Here is a 16,467-nt window from a genome sequence, read left to right as displayed (position 1 = left end):
ACATGAGGGTGAGTAAATGATGACAGGTTTTTCATTTTTGGGTGAGCTATACCTTTAAGGCCTTCAGTGAGGGGAAAAAAAGTCCTCAACTTCTTAATGTTTTCCATAAAACGTAATAATGTTTGCCTTAAGGCTGGATTAGGGAATATGGAGGGTGGGAAAAAAATATAAAATCGATCGTTGGGAGCACATTTCAAGGGTCTAGGAAAGAAAAGCCCAAATTACTTCAGATGTTTCTAGTTCATTTCCATAGGAAATAAAGTGTGTTTTTACAGGCGTGATGTGAATTATTCACACTGTCTGACTGTTGCTAGGGCTTTATGCATCACAGCAACAGCAGTTTTGGTTCAGAGGATGGCTGTTTCCAAGCAGATCAGGACCTATTTCGGGAAATGTGCAAATGACAAATACGTGTATGCTTAGATTTCAATTCATCACATAGTATTACATGACATATGACATCTTATGAAAGGTTATTTCAGTCCTGTGAACTATCCTTGACATCCACAACACATTTTACTTCCTTATTCGGATGCATTTCTGATTGAAACAGGACTTTAATGAGAAAACATAGATTTCATCCATCAGGAATTGATTGGATTGGTGCTGGGTACCAGAATGGAGCCAAGTGCTTGGTAAGGAGATGTTGGGAAAAGAGGGATTCAAAGAGAGCTTTTTTTTGTGCATAACAGAATTGTTCAACAAGAGCATAAATGTTTTTGTAAGTTTATTATGGTGTAGATATTTAGGGTGACCAGATGTCTCAGTTTATCTGGAACATTCTCAATGTCTGTCTTGACTGATTAATTCCAGAATGGAATAATGCATGGAATCGAAACAGAATGAAACAATGCACGGAAATTGTGTAGCATTGCAATGCAATTGCAATCACAGCATCACAAACTTGCAATAGTCTCTTTTGGCCTAAATGTAAATTCAGATGTAAATCTAGAGGTTATTGTCTGTTCTGTCCAAAATGAGAATAAACTGAATAAAACAGAGGTAGTCAAGGAAGCAGTCTTATTTTAGTTTGTACTATTACAGTTCTTGTTAATATTTTTAACTTTTTTTTAATATATATATATATATATATATATATTCAGTTTTTATTTTAATTTTAGTTAAATCTTTAAATAATTTTATCATATACTTTTGTGATTTTTATTAGTATTTTTTAAATTATTTTTTATTTGAGTTTTAATTTTAGTTTTAGTTCAGATTTAGTTTTTATTCATTTCCATTTAAGAATTTTAGTGCTTTAACTTAAACCTTATTACATTTCTAATTTTGGTTCCATTCTAAAATTGGTTCCAATTGTATTTAATTTAATAAAATTGTATTTAATTTTAATAGTTTTAATTTTAGTTCAGTTTTAGTTTTTATTTATTTCCAGTAATTTTTTATTTATTTCCATGTAATTTTAGTGCTTCAACTTAAAACTTGCTTCAGTTAGTTGCCAAGGCAACATTTCTAATTTGTTAAGTTTTAAGTTTTGCATTTAATTGTTATATTTTATTTTATTTCAGTTTTATTTCAATTACCAATTTTCATAATAGTTTTAGTAAATTATTAATTGTGCAATATTAACTGTGCCAGGAAGAAACTAAAAATGACAGTAATGACATCAACTATAATGAAAAACTCTTGTTTTCCAGTAGTTTTAGAATTTTACTCCTGTCACTATTTCACCTCCCATGAAGATTTCACACCTTGTTGTTTCAATGTCCAAACATTCACAGGGGCAATAAATTAACTCCAGAAGCACCTGCTTTTAATATTGCTTATTCTTCAGACAGTAGACAACACATATCCCACAATTCACACCTGTCAATAGCAGCATTTCTTTTCAGAAATTAATTAATTTCTGAACAGAAATGCTGCTATTGACAGATGACATCAGTAGAATGGTCCTAATTTTTTTGAGTTATGAGTAATTTTTTTTTTATATAAATTATGCGTTATGAAGGCATATATATATATATACTGTAAGTTGCTTTGGATAAAAGGGTCTGCTAAATGCATAAATTTAATATACACACATATATATATATATATATATATATATACACACCTTATATTGTTGTTATTATTTGTCAATTTGAATATTAATCCAAATCCATTTTACATAGTCTAATGGTGCTTATATTTTTGTGTATATAAGGACATCATTTATTAATATTTTATGGGGGGGGGAAATGGAATGTTAGATAATGTTCTTCATTTTCAAAAGGTCCAACTGTAGCAACACCTAAAAATGGCTCAATTCACTCTATGTGTGACACAAAAAGTGCGATTATTTTGTAGCATTTTCGTCAATAGATGGAGCTGATCTTGTAGTTAAAGTTCATTCGTTTAAAGTTAATGCTAGATTTGTCAAATAATTCTAAAATAGTTGTCATGACAGCACACAGTCACACATTTTGTGAGAAAATGCAAAAAGCATGAGGTTGGTGGATGAGATCCTCTAAACTAGTGGTTCCCAACCCTGGTCCTGGAGGCACCCCAACACTGCACGTTTTGCATGTCTCCTTAATCAAACACACCTTCGTGTCTCCTTAATCAGGTCATCAGCTCATTAGTAGAGACTCCAAGACCTGAAATTGGTGTGTCAGAGAAAGGAGACATGCAAAATGTGCAGTGTTGGGGTGCCTCCAGGACCAGGGTTGGGAACCACTGGTCTAAACAATGAACAGATTCATCCAAATTAATTCTTGTGCCACTTAAACTTAAACTTTTTCTATTCTGTAGCCTGTTTTGTCCGAGTGCTTTCTGAATCAGTGGTTGGCTGCTTGTAAGAACGAGTCCGATCGACCCAGATGTATTGGGTCATGCTCAAATTTGCATGCATATTGATTTTGATTCACAAAAACCACAGTGGCCTCTGGGTAATTTGCATCACCTGCACACCAAATTACCCCGATTCAATCTGACTGGAGCTGCATTGGAGCTCATGTGGAAAAGCCCAAAGAGACTCGCAACGAAAGACATTTTCATGCACTTTCTCTGGGTAAAGTTTGAGTTTTTCTGAGGAGAAAAAACTAGCACGTAGAACAGAGCTGGGAAAGCGTCCTGCTGCCATCTGCTGGATAGGAGGAGCACGTGCAGGTAAGGGAAAACGCTTATAATGCTGCTGACAAAATAACGTTTTAAATGCATGCATGAAAAGTGCGTAATTATGGGTTCACTAAACCAATAAATCTGCATATACACAACTATTACTATCCAAATCGAATGAGTTCTGTTAAAGAGGAGGCAAGTGAACAGGTAATTTTCATTAAGGAGTACAGATTATTTATTGCATGTACCTGAAATACAAATGGTGATTTTATTATATGTAAAACTTGTTTATAATACATTTTTGATTCCCAAGCACTAGATGTACAGATTTAGATTTAGAATTACTGGCATACAGAAAACTACCACATGAATTGTGAAGAAAAGCTAATGGTGCATGTTTGGAACTTCATGTAGGCCTACATCTCGGGATACTCCATTTTCCCGAAAAAACATTATTTCTTGTCTACACTTTTAAAAATAAAGAAGAACCTAATGAAGAACCTTTAAAATTCATGGAACCTCATCATTGCACAAAAGGTTGCATATATTCTGCACTCTTAAAAATAAAGGTTCTTTATTGGCATTGATGGTTCCATGAAGAACCTTTAACCTCCATGGAACCATTCCATAAAAGATTATTTATAGTGGAAAAGGGTTCTTTAGATTATTAAAATGTTCTTTACACCAATAAAACATAGATCAAGACATGTTCACTGAAAGGTTCTTTGGGTAACCAAAAATGGTTGTTCTATTGCATCGCTTTAACCCCCTCCAAAAGAGTTTCCACCAAACTGCTCATCTTGGTCTCAAGTGGCTTGATGAAGATGCAGTTGGAATCAGTTTTGTTATGGATTCTTTTGTGACTTTGGGATTCAGTATTGAAGAAGAGGAACACTGCATTTGAAAGACACGCTCTGGATTGGACAAGCGAGTCGACTGAAACCTCAGACTCTCAGTGGAAGGGGAGGAATCTACAACAGGATAAGCAAAAAATGTTGGAAAAACTACCATATTTGGCAACCAGACTTGATACTGTGAGAACTGGAACTCATCTGATGGAATTGCTGGCGTCCAGGATATTTATATTCCCAATAGCCTACATGTATCAGACAAACGTATAGAATTGGAATCGAAACCACTTCAAACGTTCCATGTACAATTCACCCCCTTTATTGGAAATATACTAATACCTGGACATTCAAAATTGATCAGTCCCTCAGTATTAATGCATTACACTGCTGAATCCGTTTGGTTTACTAAATGCCTGTCAGTTAGTTTGCCAACCGCAGCTACCTGTGGTACTTCAGGAGTGTTAGAAAGTCCACTGTAGTCCATGATGAAATCGTTTTGAATACAACAGGCAACCACAATTTTCTAACTAGAAAAAAAAAAAGCAACTCAAAATTGTGCAATTCAATAGGTTCTTAGAAATAAAAACGTTGAGCATTTTGAGAGAAGGTACAAGACAGACCACTGACTAAATGTCAAGTTCATTTGTTAATAACACTACGCACATTGAAAAACCACCATTTAAACATGATTCTCCGTTAAAAGAAACTTAAAACTGGTAGTAGGATTTATGAGAGGCTGTACAATGTGCAAATTACTGTCTGTCATGGCAGGCACACCTAAATGCAGCAGACATGCAGGGTTCCTTTCTGCCCACAAGACATTGAAAGATGTCCAAGTCATGTTTTGAAGCAAAAGCGCTCACCGGGTCTTTTATGTCTGAAAGCAGGTATCATTTAAATTTGTCCTTTAGTCTTCAGAGTACATGTGACAGCACACAACTGCACTGCATCACTGACGTAATCAGGCGGTGACACAGTTTGCTCATGACTTCCAGTAAGATTACAATAAAAATTGCAGGGAAAGATTACTGGACATGTCTGAGAAGTTCTTTTTTTTATTTTTTTATTGATAATTACCAGGCCCACATAGAAATTGTGCAGAATTCAAATGGCCACACAGTTTACACATGGAAGCTTGTTTCCGCCATGGGGTAAAAAATAAAAAAGGCAATTGCAACTTTTTGTCTCAATATTCTTTTTTTTTTTTTTTTTCTTTCTTGCAATTCTGAGTTTATATTTCACAATTCAGAATTGTGAGATATAAACCAGAATTGTGCACTGTAAACTCGGAATTGCGAAATGTAAACTTAGAACTGCATGCAACAACAAAAAAAAGTCAGAATTCTAAATTTAAATAATTCAGATTTTTTTCAGAATTGTGAGATATAAACTCAGAATTGCAATGCAAGCTTCCAATATCTTTCTTAATTATATCTTTCAATTCTGAGTTTATATCTCACAATTGTAATCTCAGAATTAACCTTTTTGTTGCGATTTCGAGAAAAGATAAAATTACCTTTATATATATTTATTTATTTTGTGGTGGAAACGGGCTTACATGCATTCCTCCTTGCATTTTTTTTTTTTTAAGTACTTTTTGCTAATTTGTTATGCACAGCTACCAATAAGCTTGTAGTACACTGAACATGTTTTAACGTTTGAATCCTCAGAATTCAGTAGATTTTGCCCTTGAAAATGCAGATTCCATCTGGGCTTGAAATTAAGTGTATAAGCATAACACAGAGATAAGAATACAGTCCCAATTAATAATAATAATCATTCATACAGCAGGCTGAACATGTTTTACTGACTGCCTTCCTTGATTTGTTCTTTATCCCCAATGACAATATCGATTCACCAAGCCATTTGTAAGATTCCCCTGCCAAAGAGCTGGATGGCTTTGAGTAACGCTCATGAAGGCCCAATATTTTCATTATCATCATAGCCACACTGCAATATGTTGCATATTGAGGACAAAGCAGATGCACTGAGGGATGCTTAACTAGAACGAGAAGCTACTGCATCCAAACTACAACCCAAAACCAACTTAAACCGGCTGCTGATGGAGCAAGTGGGGGATCTGTTTTTTCTTAAGCGGTTTTTAAACTTTTTCTCCGATTCCATTTAGAGTCACAAACAGGCCTACATGAAATCTGCATGCAGATTTCACGAAGTTTATTAGTTTGCTAATTTGATTTTATTATGCTTACAGTTACCACTAAAAATACGTTGTTTAACACATTTTTAGCATGTTTTAATTCATTTTCGCAGAAAATGTCTGCAGATTGCGCCTGGTCCGGTTATAAGGTAATCAGTTCCACATACTAAACGCATACAAACGCACTCAATATTTCACTCTCTCTCACGCTTTCATCCGGGTTTGTTCTCCTGCTAAATTAAGTTAAAATGTGTATTTAGCATTTGTAGTGATACATGCACCCAGTAGACTGCTGATTTACATTTTTTTTTTTTTTCTTAAAAATAAAAAGTAAAAAAAAGTATTAGAAACACGGCTATACAGAGTCTTTAGCTAATCCAAGGAGCGAGGTTTGGAAGGAGGAGCCCCATGTCCAGATGTGATGCGGTTGGTTAGGCGGTGAGGAACGTCAGCGTTTAGTTGCTACAGCAGGGACCTTTCGCGGGCTGTGCCGTTTCTGTTAGATCCACACCTCTGTTGCGTCCTGTGCTGGCACCTGCAGGCGGAGGCTCATTCTTGGGTAGTTTCTTTGCTAAGGTGGAAAAAAACACAACAGATATTTTGTAAATATGAAGAGTGATGTTTCATTATGTTCGTGAGTTAAAGGAATAGTTCCCCCAAAAATAGAAATTTGTTGAAAATTTACTCAAGCCATCCAAGATGTAGATGAGTTTTTCTTCACAGTAACAGATTTAGCAGAAATGTAGCATTACATCAACTGCTCATCAATGGATTCTCTGCAGTGAATGGGTGCCGTCAGTCCAAACAGCTGATAAAAACATTACAATAATCCACAAGTAATCCACATGTCACTGAAGCAAATGCCCCTACCTAAAAGGATAACACCCCTATTTTGATAGCTCTGCCTCCAAATTAATGAAGACCCCTATGTTATGCGACACAGGCACCTCTCCCATCATGAGAGTATATTTTTGAGTGAAGAGTAGGGATGTGCCGATACAAGTATCAGTACCGAACGGTTCATGGGGCAAATTCCAAATGGAAGTGATCATCCCTTTGGAGTGAGAAGGGCATGTGCGTACCATTATGTAGTCGTTTGGAATGCACTTGGCAAAGCGAGCGACGTAATTTCCTCATTATCTTTAGCTGGCATGTTCCCGTGACAACGCAGCATGGTGTCCGTCAGCCGATTCGCTGATGGACACCGGCATAAAAAAAATATATATATATTTTAAAAAGTTTTATATATATATTAGTTTTTATATATTATATAGCTTTAAAAACTTTTTAAAATATAAATTGTATGTTTTGCAACAGTTATGCTAACAACAATAAAAAGACATTTATGACAGTTAAAACAGCGACATCTGCTGACGGACACTGTGCTGCGTTGTCACGGGAACATGCCAGCTGAAGATAATGAGGAAATTACGTAGCTAGCTTTGCCAAGTGCATTCCAAACGCTACATAATGGCAAGCACGTGCCCTGCTCATTTCAAAGCCCCCACTCCAAGAGGATAGGGATGATCACTTCCATTTGGAATTTGCACGTGAACCGTTCGGTACCAATACTCGTATCGGCACATCCCTACCTCCACTGAAAAAGTCCATCTCCTGTTGTCTCTCACATCAAAATCCACCAATATATGTGACCCTGGACCACAAAACCAGTCATAAGTAGCACGGGTATATTATGTAGCAATAGCCAAAAACACATTGTTTGGGTCAAAATTATTGATTTTTCTTTTATGCCAGAAATCATTAGGATGTCAAGTAAAGATCATGTTCCATGAAGATATTTTGTAAATTTCCAACCGTAAATGTATCAGTGTATTATCATTAGTAATATGCATTGCTAAGGAATTCACTTGGACAACTTTAAAGGCAATTTTCCAAATATTTAGATTTCTTTGCACCCTCAGATTCCAGATTTTCAAATAGTATTTGAAGTATTATGTATTCAGCTTTCAGATGATGTATACATCTCAATTTAAATAAAATGACCCTTATGACTGGTTTTGTGGTCCAGGGTCACATATTTGTTTAGAAATGTTTCACTTATAGACAGTGCTTGATCTGTGTATATTTCTCACCTGATTCAGGCGAAATTATTTTTTTTCACTAGGAAAAGCAATATTATGGATAGAGGACTCGTATTTTAGCCAAAAGGAGCGGTCTGTAGTTAAAAACATCTTAATGGATTTGGTTTCTTACAACCACGCAGCTTTCCAGACGCATTCTGATGGCACCCATCTGCAGAGGATCCACTGGTAAGCAAGTGATGTAATGCTAAATTTCCCCATATCTGTTCAGATGAAGAAACAAACTCATCTATATTTTGAATGGTCTGAGGGTGAGAGAATTTTCAGCATTTCTTTCATTTTTTGGTGAACTACTCCTTTAACATGAAATGGCACTCACAACCCATTTTATCTCTAAACTGTGACATATTTTCTTGAGTGAAACCAGATATTCCAGGTACAAAATTTAGGGTAGGCCCTGCAGGGCTCATGCTTACATGTTTGTACCTCTAACTTAAAACCAACAGAATTCTGTCTGTTTAAAAGGATATTAATAAAATTAATAATATGACAATATTAATTACGTTTCCACAAAATACTAACCATTCTCAACATTGACAATAATCAGAAATGTTTCTTGAGCAGCATATGAGCTTATTAGAATGATTTCTGAAGGATCATGTGACACTGAAGACTGGAGTAATGATGCTGAAAATTCAGCTTTGAATCACAGGAATAAATTACATATTAAAATAGAAAAAAGTTATTTTAAATTGCAATAATATATTACAATATTACTGGTTTTACTGTCTTTTTGTTAAGCATAAAAGACTTTAAACATTAAAAAAATCATACTGATCCTAAACTTTTGAATGGCAGTGTCTAACTATTTACCAAAAAAAGTAGTGAGTAAAACTGGGTGACAACTTACCAATGGCCATAAAAATCTCATTCACATTCATTGAAGACTTTGCCGATGTTTCCATAAAGAGCAAACTGTTGTCATCTGCATATGACTGTGCATCCTGTGTACAAAACAAAAAAAAAGTCAGGGTTTCAGACACTAAACAGACAGCTCTAAGTGACTGAAAGTCTGCACGGCATGTTTGTTTGTTTATATACAGTTCCACATCTCATTTGTAAAGCCAACAGAAAGCGTCTGCTCCTCTGTGGCTGTTCAAACATCGCAAACCTGACAGTCCAGTGCTCTCTTGTTGGCAAGGTCTGCCTTGTTTCCAGCCAAAGCTATTACAATATTTGGACTGGCTTGCCTCTGAAGCTCTTTCACCCAGTTTTTCGCACGTGCAAATGATTCCTGAAAGAAAAGAAAAAACATGCATTTCTGTAAAGCATTTTCTGTACCTCTCTCGTTTGTGCTTAAAGGGGACATTCATTTTTCTCTCATGGTCCAAAGAGGTTTTTTTTTTTAAACATTTTTCACCCTCTCGCTGACTTAAATTAAATGGGATTTTTTTTTGTATTCATATAAACACATTTTTTTGCATGTGAAATGAGTAACAACACTTTGCCACATTCACACTCAGGTTGCAGGTTTGCTGAAAGGATTTTAGACGAGTCATTTTGCACCTTAGTTTCAATAATTGCTCTTTTTGGACTTGGGAGGAAGTTTTGGGTTCAATCTCAAAACTGAATGAACTGAAATGAATCGAACTGACTCAAGCTAAATAACGACACTGTTGTCTTCTGTAGAGCTGTTTCTGTAGATCTTTACACAGTTATTGAACTGAATCCGAACCAACACATAACTGACTTAAACTGAATGACACTATCAGAATTTGAATTTTTTGTATCATGGTTGCATCATGTTATTTTCCCATTTATTACTGTGAAGCTGCTTTGAAACAATCTGTATTGTATAAAGTGCCTTATGAATAAATGTAACTTGACACAAAAAATCGGATGCATCATTTAAGCTGCAGAGTAAACCGAGCATGTTAGGACTCACTTCATTTGTAATGTCATACACCACTATGGCCGCCTGCGCTCCTCTGTAATACATTGGGGCCAGACTGTGGTAACGCTCCTGGCCAGCTGTATCCCAGATCTCAAACTTCACTGTTGTGTCATCCAAACATAATGTCTGAGTCAAGAAGGCAGCTAGTGGAATGAGGACAGAGACTGGTCAGATCTTGCCATCAGTATCTGGTAATTGCTTGTAATTAGGGCTGGGCAGTATGACTGCATATACCAATGGTAGAAATGTGTTAGCCAACTGAGATGTTAAGGGGTGTTGATAGGCACAAAACAAAGTTTTTAGTTGTTTACTGTTGTTGTTACATATATTGACTAATGACTTACAATGACATGTGGCTCTTCAAATCAGAATTTGCAGTTAATTATCCAGTTTATAATATTAGTTGGTTATTTAATAAATAAGTCATTGGTTATCATAGTTAACCATTGGCTAATCATGATTATTTAATATACACAACCTAATTTATTATTTTTTCCAGCAAAATAAATAGTTATATCATGATATATCATTGCTATAGCATAAGATTTTGGTCATACTGCCCATCCATAAATGAAATTACGGCAAAGATAACTAGTTATATTTAGTGTTATACCATTACCGTATAACAGTAACATACTGCCTATCTGTATATCAAATTAAATAAACATTATTGATAAAGCATGACTTGTCAAAACAAACTGCTACAGGCTTTGATTGGCTAATATTGTGTTTACTGTACAAATCAGTAGGTAACTTCAATTTCAAAGTGATAGTCAAATAAAATCAAAATATATTTTTTTTTTCATTTTTTCCAGCAAAAAAAAAAAGTTATTTTAGTTATATTATACTAGTGATATACCATTACCATAACATACAATTTTGGCCAAACTGCCCATGCATAAGTGCATTAGCATCACATCAGATTTGAGTTATTATATGCAGGGAATATAATGTATGTCTTACCTCCTATTGTGCTTTCCTGAAACTCGTGAAACTGTCCTTTTACAAAGCGAAGGACTAGACTTGACTTCCCCACAGCGGACTCTCCCAGGAGCACTAGTTTGAATTGACAGATTTTGTTGCCGGTGTTCGGCCCGTTAGGTCTCGCTGCTCCACCTCTTCCTGCCATGACCTTAAGCCCCAATCCCCTGTACTGAAGTCAAGAGGTGCTTCTCAAACGGTCACTCCCAGATCTGCAGGAACAAACATTAATAATCTAGTATCACTCCTCAGTTAACAATTTAACTATTACGTAATGCAATATATCAGGGGTGTCTTGGTTAGCCAAATACAACATGAGGATAACAAGAGATGCAGAATATACAGTGGTGGACAATTATTAACAATATGCCATTTTCCATATTCTGTAATAAACATAATCCTACAAGTTGAGACCCAGATCTTCAGATCATATATTGTAATGTATGAGACTGTAACACTGATATAGAAAGAACATCAATTGTGTAGTTTGTCATGCCATCAATTACATCCATACCAATGCGGTCACATGACTAAATCATAGACAACAGACATTGTTTATGAACTGCCACTGGGTTAAGCCTTAAATATCCTTTGTGCTTTGACCCAAAAACCCAGTGACATCAGTCTTGTGTCCTTAAACACCACAAACAAAAACCAAAGCCATGATGGGAATGGAATACTAGACTATTACATCCTGAATACTGCATATTGTGGATGGTCATTTCTGCCAAATGACAAAAATTAAATCATACTTAAATCAATTAAATGATAAATCATAATTGAGATAAAAAGACAATGGCATAAAATGTAATTATGACAGAAGTCATAATTATGAAATAAAAATGAAATTGACAGTCATAATTATGAAATAAAAAAATGAAATTGACATAAAATGTCAAAATAATGAGTCATAATTATGAGTCAACTGACAAGTTGAAATTGAGAAAAGAAAAATTAATAATTACAAGTCATTCATGGCAAAAATTAAACTTTTCATTTGATCTCATTTTGAAATTAATGTTATAATATTATAATATAATATATATTATAACAGGGAAGTCTGAACGTCAGACGATTCGCCCACAAATTCCAAGTATGGGTCACCATACTTGGCCACATGTCACGTCACGTCACTTTCGTCACTTTTTATATAATATAAAGACTTATGTAATATTTATGATTCATCAGTGCATGTTTTTTCTTATGTGGTAGAAATGGCTTCCATAGTATATATTGTTTACTGTAGGGATGTTCATTTCGGTTATTTTTCCTAACCGACGCTCTAACCGATTATTAACCGTTAACCGACAAGATTATTTTTGTTTTTATTGGGAATGTACACAAATCAATGTCAGTCAAACATATGGAAAAAACTATGTAGTAAAAAACTATGTAGTAAAAAACTATGTAGTAAAAAAATATGTAGTAAAATCTGTGCAGTTAATTGTTATCACCGCACCGCCGTGATGTTATGCAAAACATTTTGTTTTACGTGGATATTGGAACGCCAGTGAAGTAGGCTACATAACAAATAATATTTTGCCATTCAAATACATCGCGAATACGGAAACATTTGATTTTGTGTCAAATGAGAGACCCAACATTGGTTTCAGTTTCGTTTTAGCCTAAATTGATTCGTTTTGGCTTGTCGTTTTTATAGCTATAGCTTCTTATATACTCATCTTAATTTTACGTTCCTTTAGTAGCCTACGTTTACGTTATTTTTTACAGTGCAATACTCAGTTTAAATGGCCTGTAGTCCATGCCATTCAGTGTGACCACCAAACCCCCGTGATATTACTATGCCAAGCACATTTTGTTTTACGTGGATATTGGAACACGAAGTGCACATTTTTTTATTAATTTGTTTTGGCTTGTTAGTAGCTTCTTATATATTTGTATTCTTGTTTTGTTCTGAATTCTGTTCTACCGTTAAATTTAAAGTATTTGCTGTGGAGTGAGGGGAACTAAAATAGCCTAGCTATGTTTACAGTGTTTATTATAATGTTTGTAAACATTCCGAGTCGGCATTAGGCCTATTTCTGAATGAAATTATAAAATGCGACTTATACTCGACTTGCGTTTTTTCTTCTTTTAAAAAACACTTTTTTTTTATATACGCGTATCGTATTTTAACCATGCAGCAAACCTTTTTAAATATTTTGATAAATTACTGAAAAAAAATTAATAAATTACTTTTTAAACCGTTTAACTGATTGTATTAATGGGTCAAAAATTCTCACGGTCGGTTAACGGTTAACCGGTTAAAATGAACATCCCTAGTTTGTACACAGCAGATGCTTTCCAGATGAAGAAATCTTTAACAGACCTCTTGCAGACGCACCTGTGCTATCTGGGTACTTTATTTTATTTATTATTTTCTATTAATCGGTCAAAAATTCTTACGGTCGGTTAACGGTTAACCGGTTAAAATGAACATCCCTAGTTTACTGCCAACTGTTTTTAGTAGTAATGTAAGGAAACAATAAGAAAAAGTCCATAAACAATATCCACAGAAAAAAAAAAAGTTAAGAATATTTTAGTACGCAAAAATGTGCAATAAATGTTCAGAGCAAGAACAAGAACATTTCCATCATCGATATCCCAGTGTTTTCTTTTACTTTCTAATTCCTTAATTTGATTTTTAAACCAGGCTACACAATGAAGTAATGTGGACATACACATTTTTCATTTTTTGGCGCATACATTTCAGGTGTTTTCTGTAGTACTGTAAAGTACAAAAACATAGTAGGTCATTCAGAAGAAAACTTCCATGATGTGCACATAGTATGTGTACTAGAGGTCGACCGATGTATCGGTTTTGCCGATTAATCGGCACCGATAGTTGATTGCTGGAACTATCGGTTATCGACAAAAATCCATGCCGATAGTTTTAGCGGCCAAGTCTAATACTTTAAGCAGCTGAGGGATGCTGGACGGTGCTTGTAAATGGACACACACGCTTGGATTACTATTAACTGGAATGTCCACGCTAGATGTAAAAATGCTCATTGTTGTAGATTTATTTTACTGTTATTGGTCTTCATTTCCATGTAGCATTAAGATTAATGAAAGCTGTGTAAGTATTGTTCCTTGTTAGAGTGCGTTAATTTCAACATTTACTATTATTATTCTTTTTTTTTACTACTACTACTAGTGGTTCTGTACTGTTTTTGTTAATAAAGCACTATTCTAGTTTTTGTTCAGTATCAATTTTAAAACTATCGGTTAATTAATCGGTATCGGCCAGTGTGGTCCAACCTAGCTATCGGTATCGGCAAAATCCACTATCGGTCGACCTCTAATGTGTACTGCAAGAAATGAGTGTGGTAATATGCTATTCAAACACAGCCCAAGTCCCGTTGCCTCTCTGGTTTACCAAGTCTAGGCTATACATACTTTACATATAACCCTGTTATATCTTATGCGATACAGAAAGTATGAGACAGAGTGACAGTGCAAAACACAGGTCTGTTATTGACACAAATGATCAGCGCTTGTGATTGCTTCTAAACACTTTTAACTTAAAAGGCGATTATAAATAGCAATTTATTTACATTTCACATCAGAATTAATAGTATATGCTCAAATTAAATAAACATTATTGATAAAACATGACTTATTTTTTTCTTATAGCATAATCTGGCTCTTCAAAACAAACCGCAGCACGCTTTAATCGGCTAGTATTGTGTTTACTGTACAATTTAGTACGTAACTTCAATTTCAGAGTGATTACAAAATAAAATCACTGAATTATTTAATAGGAAAACGTATTTGATGTCACGATATGAAGCTGCCTGTTAGCTTGTGCTGCTAACCGTGCTAACCATATTGCGTGTTTCTTTGTCTTCCTCAGACACGCATGTAAACATACAGTCAACTCCATGACAGTCGTGTTCCAATGGTGTTCTCAGCGGTACTTTAACGGGTCTGTCAGTTTCTCAGATGCTCCGGTTCAAATGGTTCCCGAAAGCTAATGGTGCTAATGCTAAGAGGAAAAACAGGCCGCGCGCACACTGAGCGTGACACCTCATAAATAAACTGTTAAAAAGCAAGAAATCATAAATAACTGAACAACAGTATGGCTTACTTCAAAAACAAAGTAAAAGACATTAAAATTAACCTAACAGTACAAATCTTTAAAGCCCAGAGACTCATACCTTCCTCTCGGTTCCTCCCAACTTCCCCTTTTGCGTCAAAACTGATGATGACGGATCGGATGACTGGTACTGACGTCAGACGCATCGGAGAGAAATCGGCCAATCAGAACAACGCTCATCACAAATATTTTTTTCATAACGCAGATGATTTTAATTTTCTATACAGAGTTATTATTATTATTATTATTATTATTATTATATTTTTAATTTAATTTAACTTTTGAAATCCACTTCAGTCATTACAATTATGCATTTTAATCATAATTACATTTAGATTTAGTCATTTAGCAGACGCTTTTATCCAAAGCGACTTACAAATGAGGACAATGGAAGCAATCAAAATCAACAAAAGAGCAATGATATACAAGTGCTATAAGGCGTCTCAGTTAGCTTAACGCAGTACACGTAGCAAGGCTTTTTTTTTTTAAATAATATATAAATAAATAAAAAGAAAACAGATAGAATAGAAAAAGATTAGAAAGCAAGTGTTAGTTTTTTTATTTAGTACTTAAGCTTTTAAAAACAATTTAAATCACTTTTTTCTTCAAAACAAGATTTTTTTTCACAAGTCTTTTTCCAATTAAAAGCGCACTGGCAACTTAGATATAACATAATTTTAGAATAGAAAATAAGTAAGCTTCATTTAGAAATTTTTTTGACAGGTGGAATTCTGGCGTCATTATCAACTTGACGCCACGTTTCCTCAGCGCGTTGTCAAGGTAACGGAAGGTAAACAAGCACTGCTACTTGTTTGTAACCTATACATGTCTATGGTTGGTAAGGCTTTGTAATTAGGCTCGCTGTTGTAAAGTTGGTTTTTGTTTAGATGGTTAATTGGTTGTAAATAATTCTGCATTAAAAGTGTGAGCGTGTAGGCATGAGTCTCATAGAGCGGAATTCATCCACCTGGAGACTCAGAGACACGTTTCCAAACATCCGCGCGGTATGATTAATTATTCTTCAGAGGCAGTTTTGCAAATTCTTTTAACGTTACATGGATTTCTCGACTATAATCATGCAACAGATATTACTAAGTTTTAATGTATAATAATTTCCATTGAAAGGCAGGAAAGCTCATTCCAGTTGGTGACAGAACTAAGACTTGTCTGCAGGAAATTACTCCAGGGGTGGGTCATTTACTAGAAACTATTTTCTTTTACTAACTGGATGTATTTATATATTTTTGCCTTTTATTTTATTTCATATTTTCATTTTTTTTAAACGGTAAATTGTTGTACCAAACAATTGTGTGTGTGTGTGTTTG

At 34.8% G+C, this 16,467-nt stretch overlaps 2 protein-coding genes across 3 annotated transcripts in view; one reads left to right on the top strand and one right to left on the bottom strand.

The window, feature by feature from the left end:
• Positions 1-2,895: 2,895 nt before the first annotated feature.
• The window catches only part of efhb (EF-hand domain family, member B), a 21,921-nt gene continuing 8,349 nt past the window's right edge, over positions 2,896-16,467 (top strand). Inside the window, exons 1-4 of one of the 2 annotated variants that reach the window (XM_016464345.1) lie at positions 2,896-3,105; positions 15,866-15,932; positions 16,066-16,146; positions 16,268-16,330. In XM_016464345.1, coding sequence (XP_016319831.1) covers positions 16,081-16,146; positions 16,268-16,330 — 129 coding nt within the window. In that variant the 5' untranslated portion in view covers positions 2,896-3,105; positions 15,866-15,932; positions 16,066-16,080. Of the gene's footprint in view, positions 3,106-15,865; positions 15,933-16,029; positions 16,147-16,267; positions 16,331-16,467 lie in introns of both variants that reach the window. The other variant, XM_016464344.1, reaches the window with a different exon arrangement.
• On the bottom strand, positions 6,369-15,280 carry LOC107671429 (ras-related protein Rab-5A-like). The gene is made up of 6 exons (XM_016464351.1): positions 15,204-15,280; positions 11,026-11,255; positions 10,054-10,205; positions 9,280-9,402; positions 9,019-9,112; positions 6,369-6,637 (listed from the first exon to the last, which is right to left on the bottom strand). The coding sequence occupies exons 2-6, from the start codon at positions 11,189-11,191 to the stop codon at positions 6,522-6,524; spliced, it is 651 nt and encodes a 216-aa protein (XP_016319837.1). The 5' UTR covers positions 11,192-11,255; positions 15,204-15,280; the 3' UTR covers positions 6,369-6,521.

This window comes from Sinocyclocheilus anshuiensis, unplaced genomic scaffold (genome assembly GCF_001515605.1).
Source record: "Sinocyclocheilus anshuiensis isolate Anshui unplaced genomic scaffold, SAMN03320099.WGS_v1.1 scaffold552, whole genome shotgun sequence".
Taxonomy (NCBI): domain Eukaryota; kingdom Metazoa; phylum Chordata; class Actinopteri; order Cypriniformes; family Cyprinidae; genus Sinocyclocheilus; species Sinocyclocheilus anshuiensis.
The sequence above is the reverse complement of the archived record's forward strand: the minus strand, read 5'-3'. Positions and strand labels throughout refer to the sequence as shown.

Excerpts from the sequence above, each read along its gene's own strand:
- LOC107671429 (XM_016464351.1), bottom strand. The coding sequence starts at position 11,191 with ATGGCAGGAAGAGGTGGAGCAGCGAGACCTAACGGGCCGAACACCGGC. Across the intron at positions 10,206-11,025 it reads TCAGGAAAGCACAATAGGAG|CTGCCTTCTTGACTCAGACA; the intron begins GTAAGACATACA and ends TCATTCCACTAG. Across the intron at positions 6,638-9,018 it reads TGAGATTTTTATGGCCATTG|CAAAGAAACTACCCAAGAAT; the intron begins GTAAGTTGTCAC and ends TTTCCACCTTAG.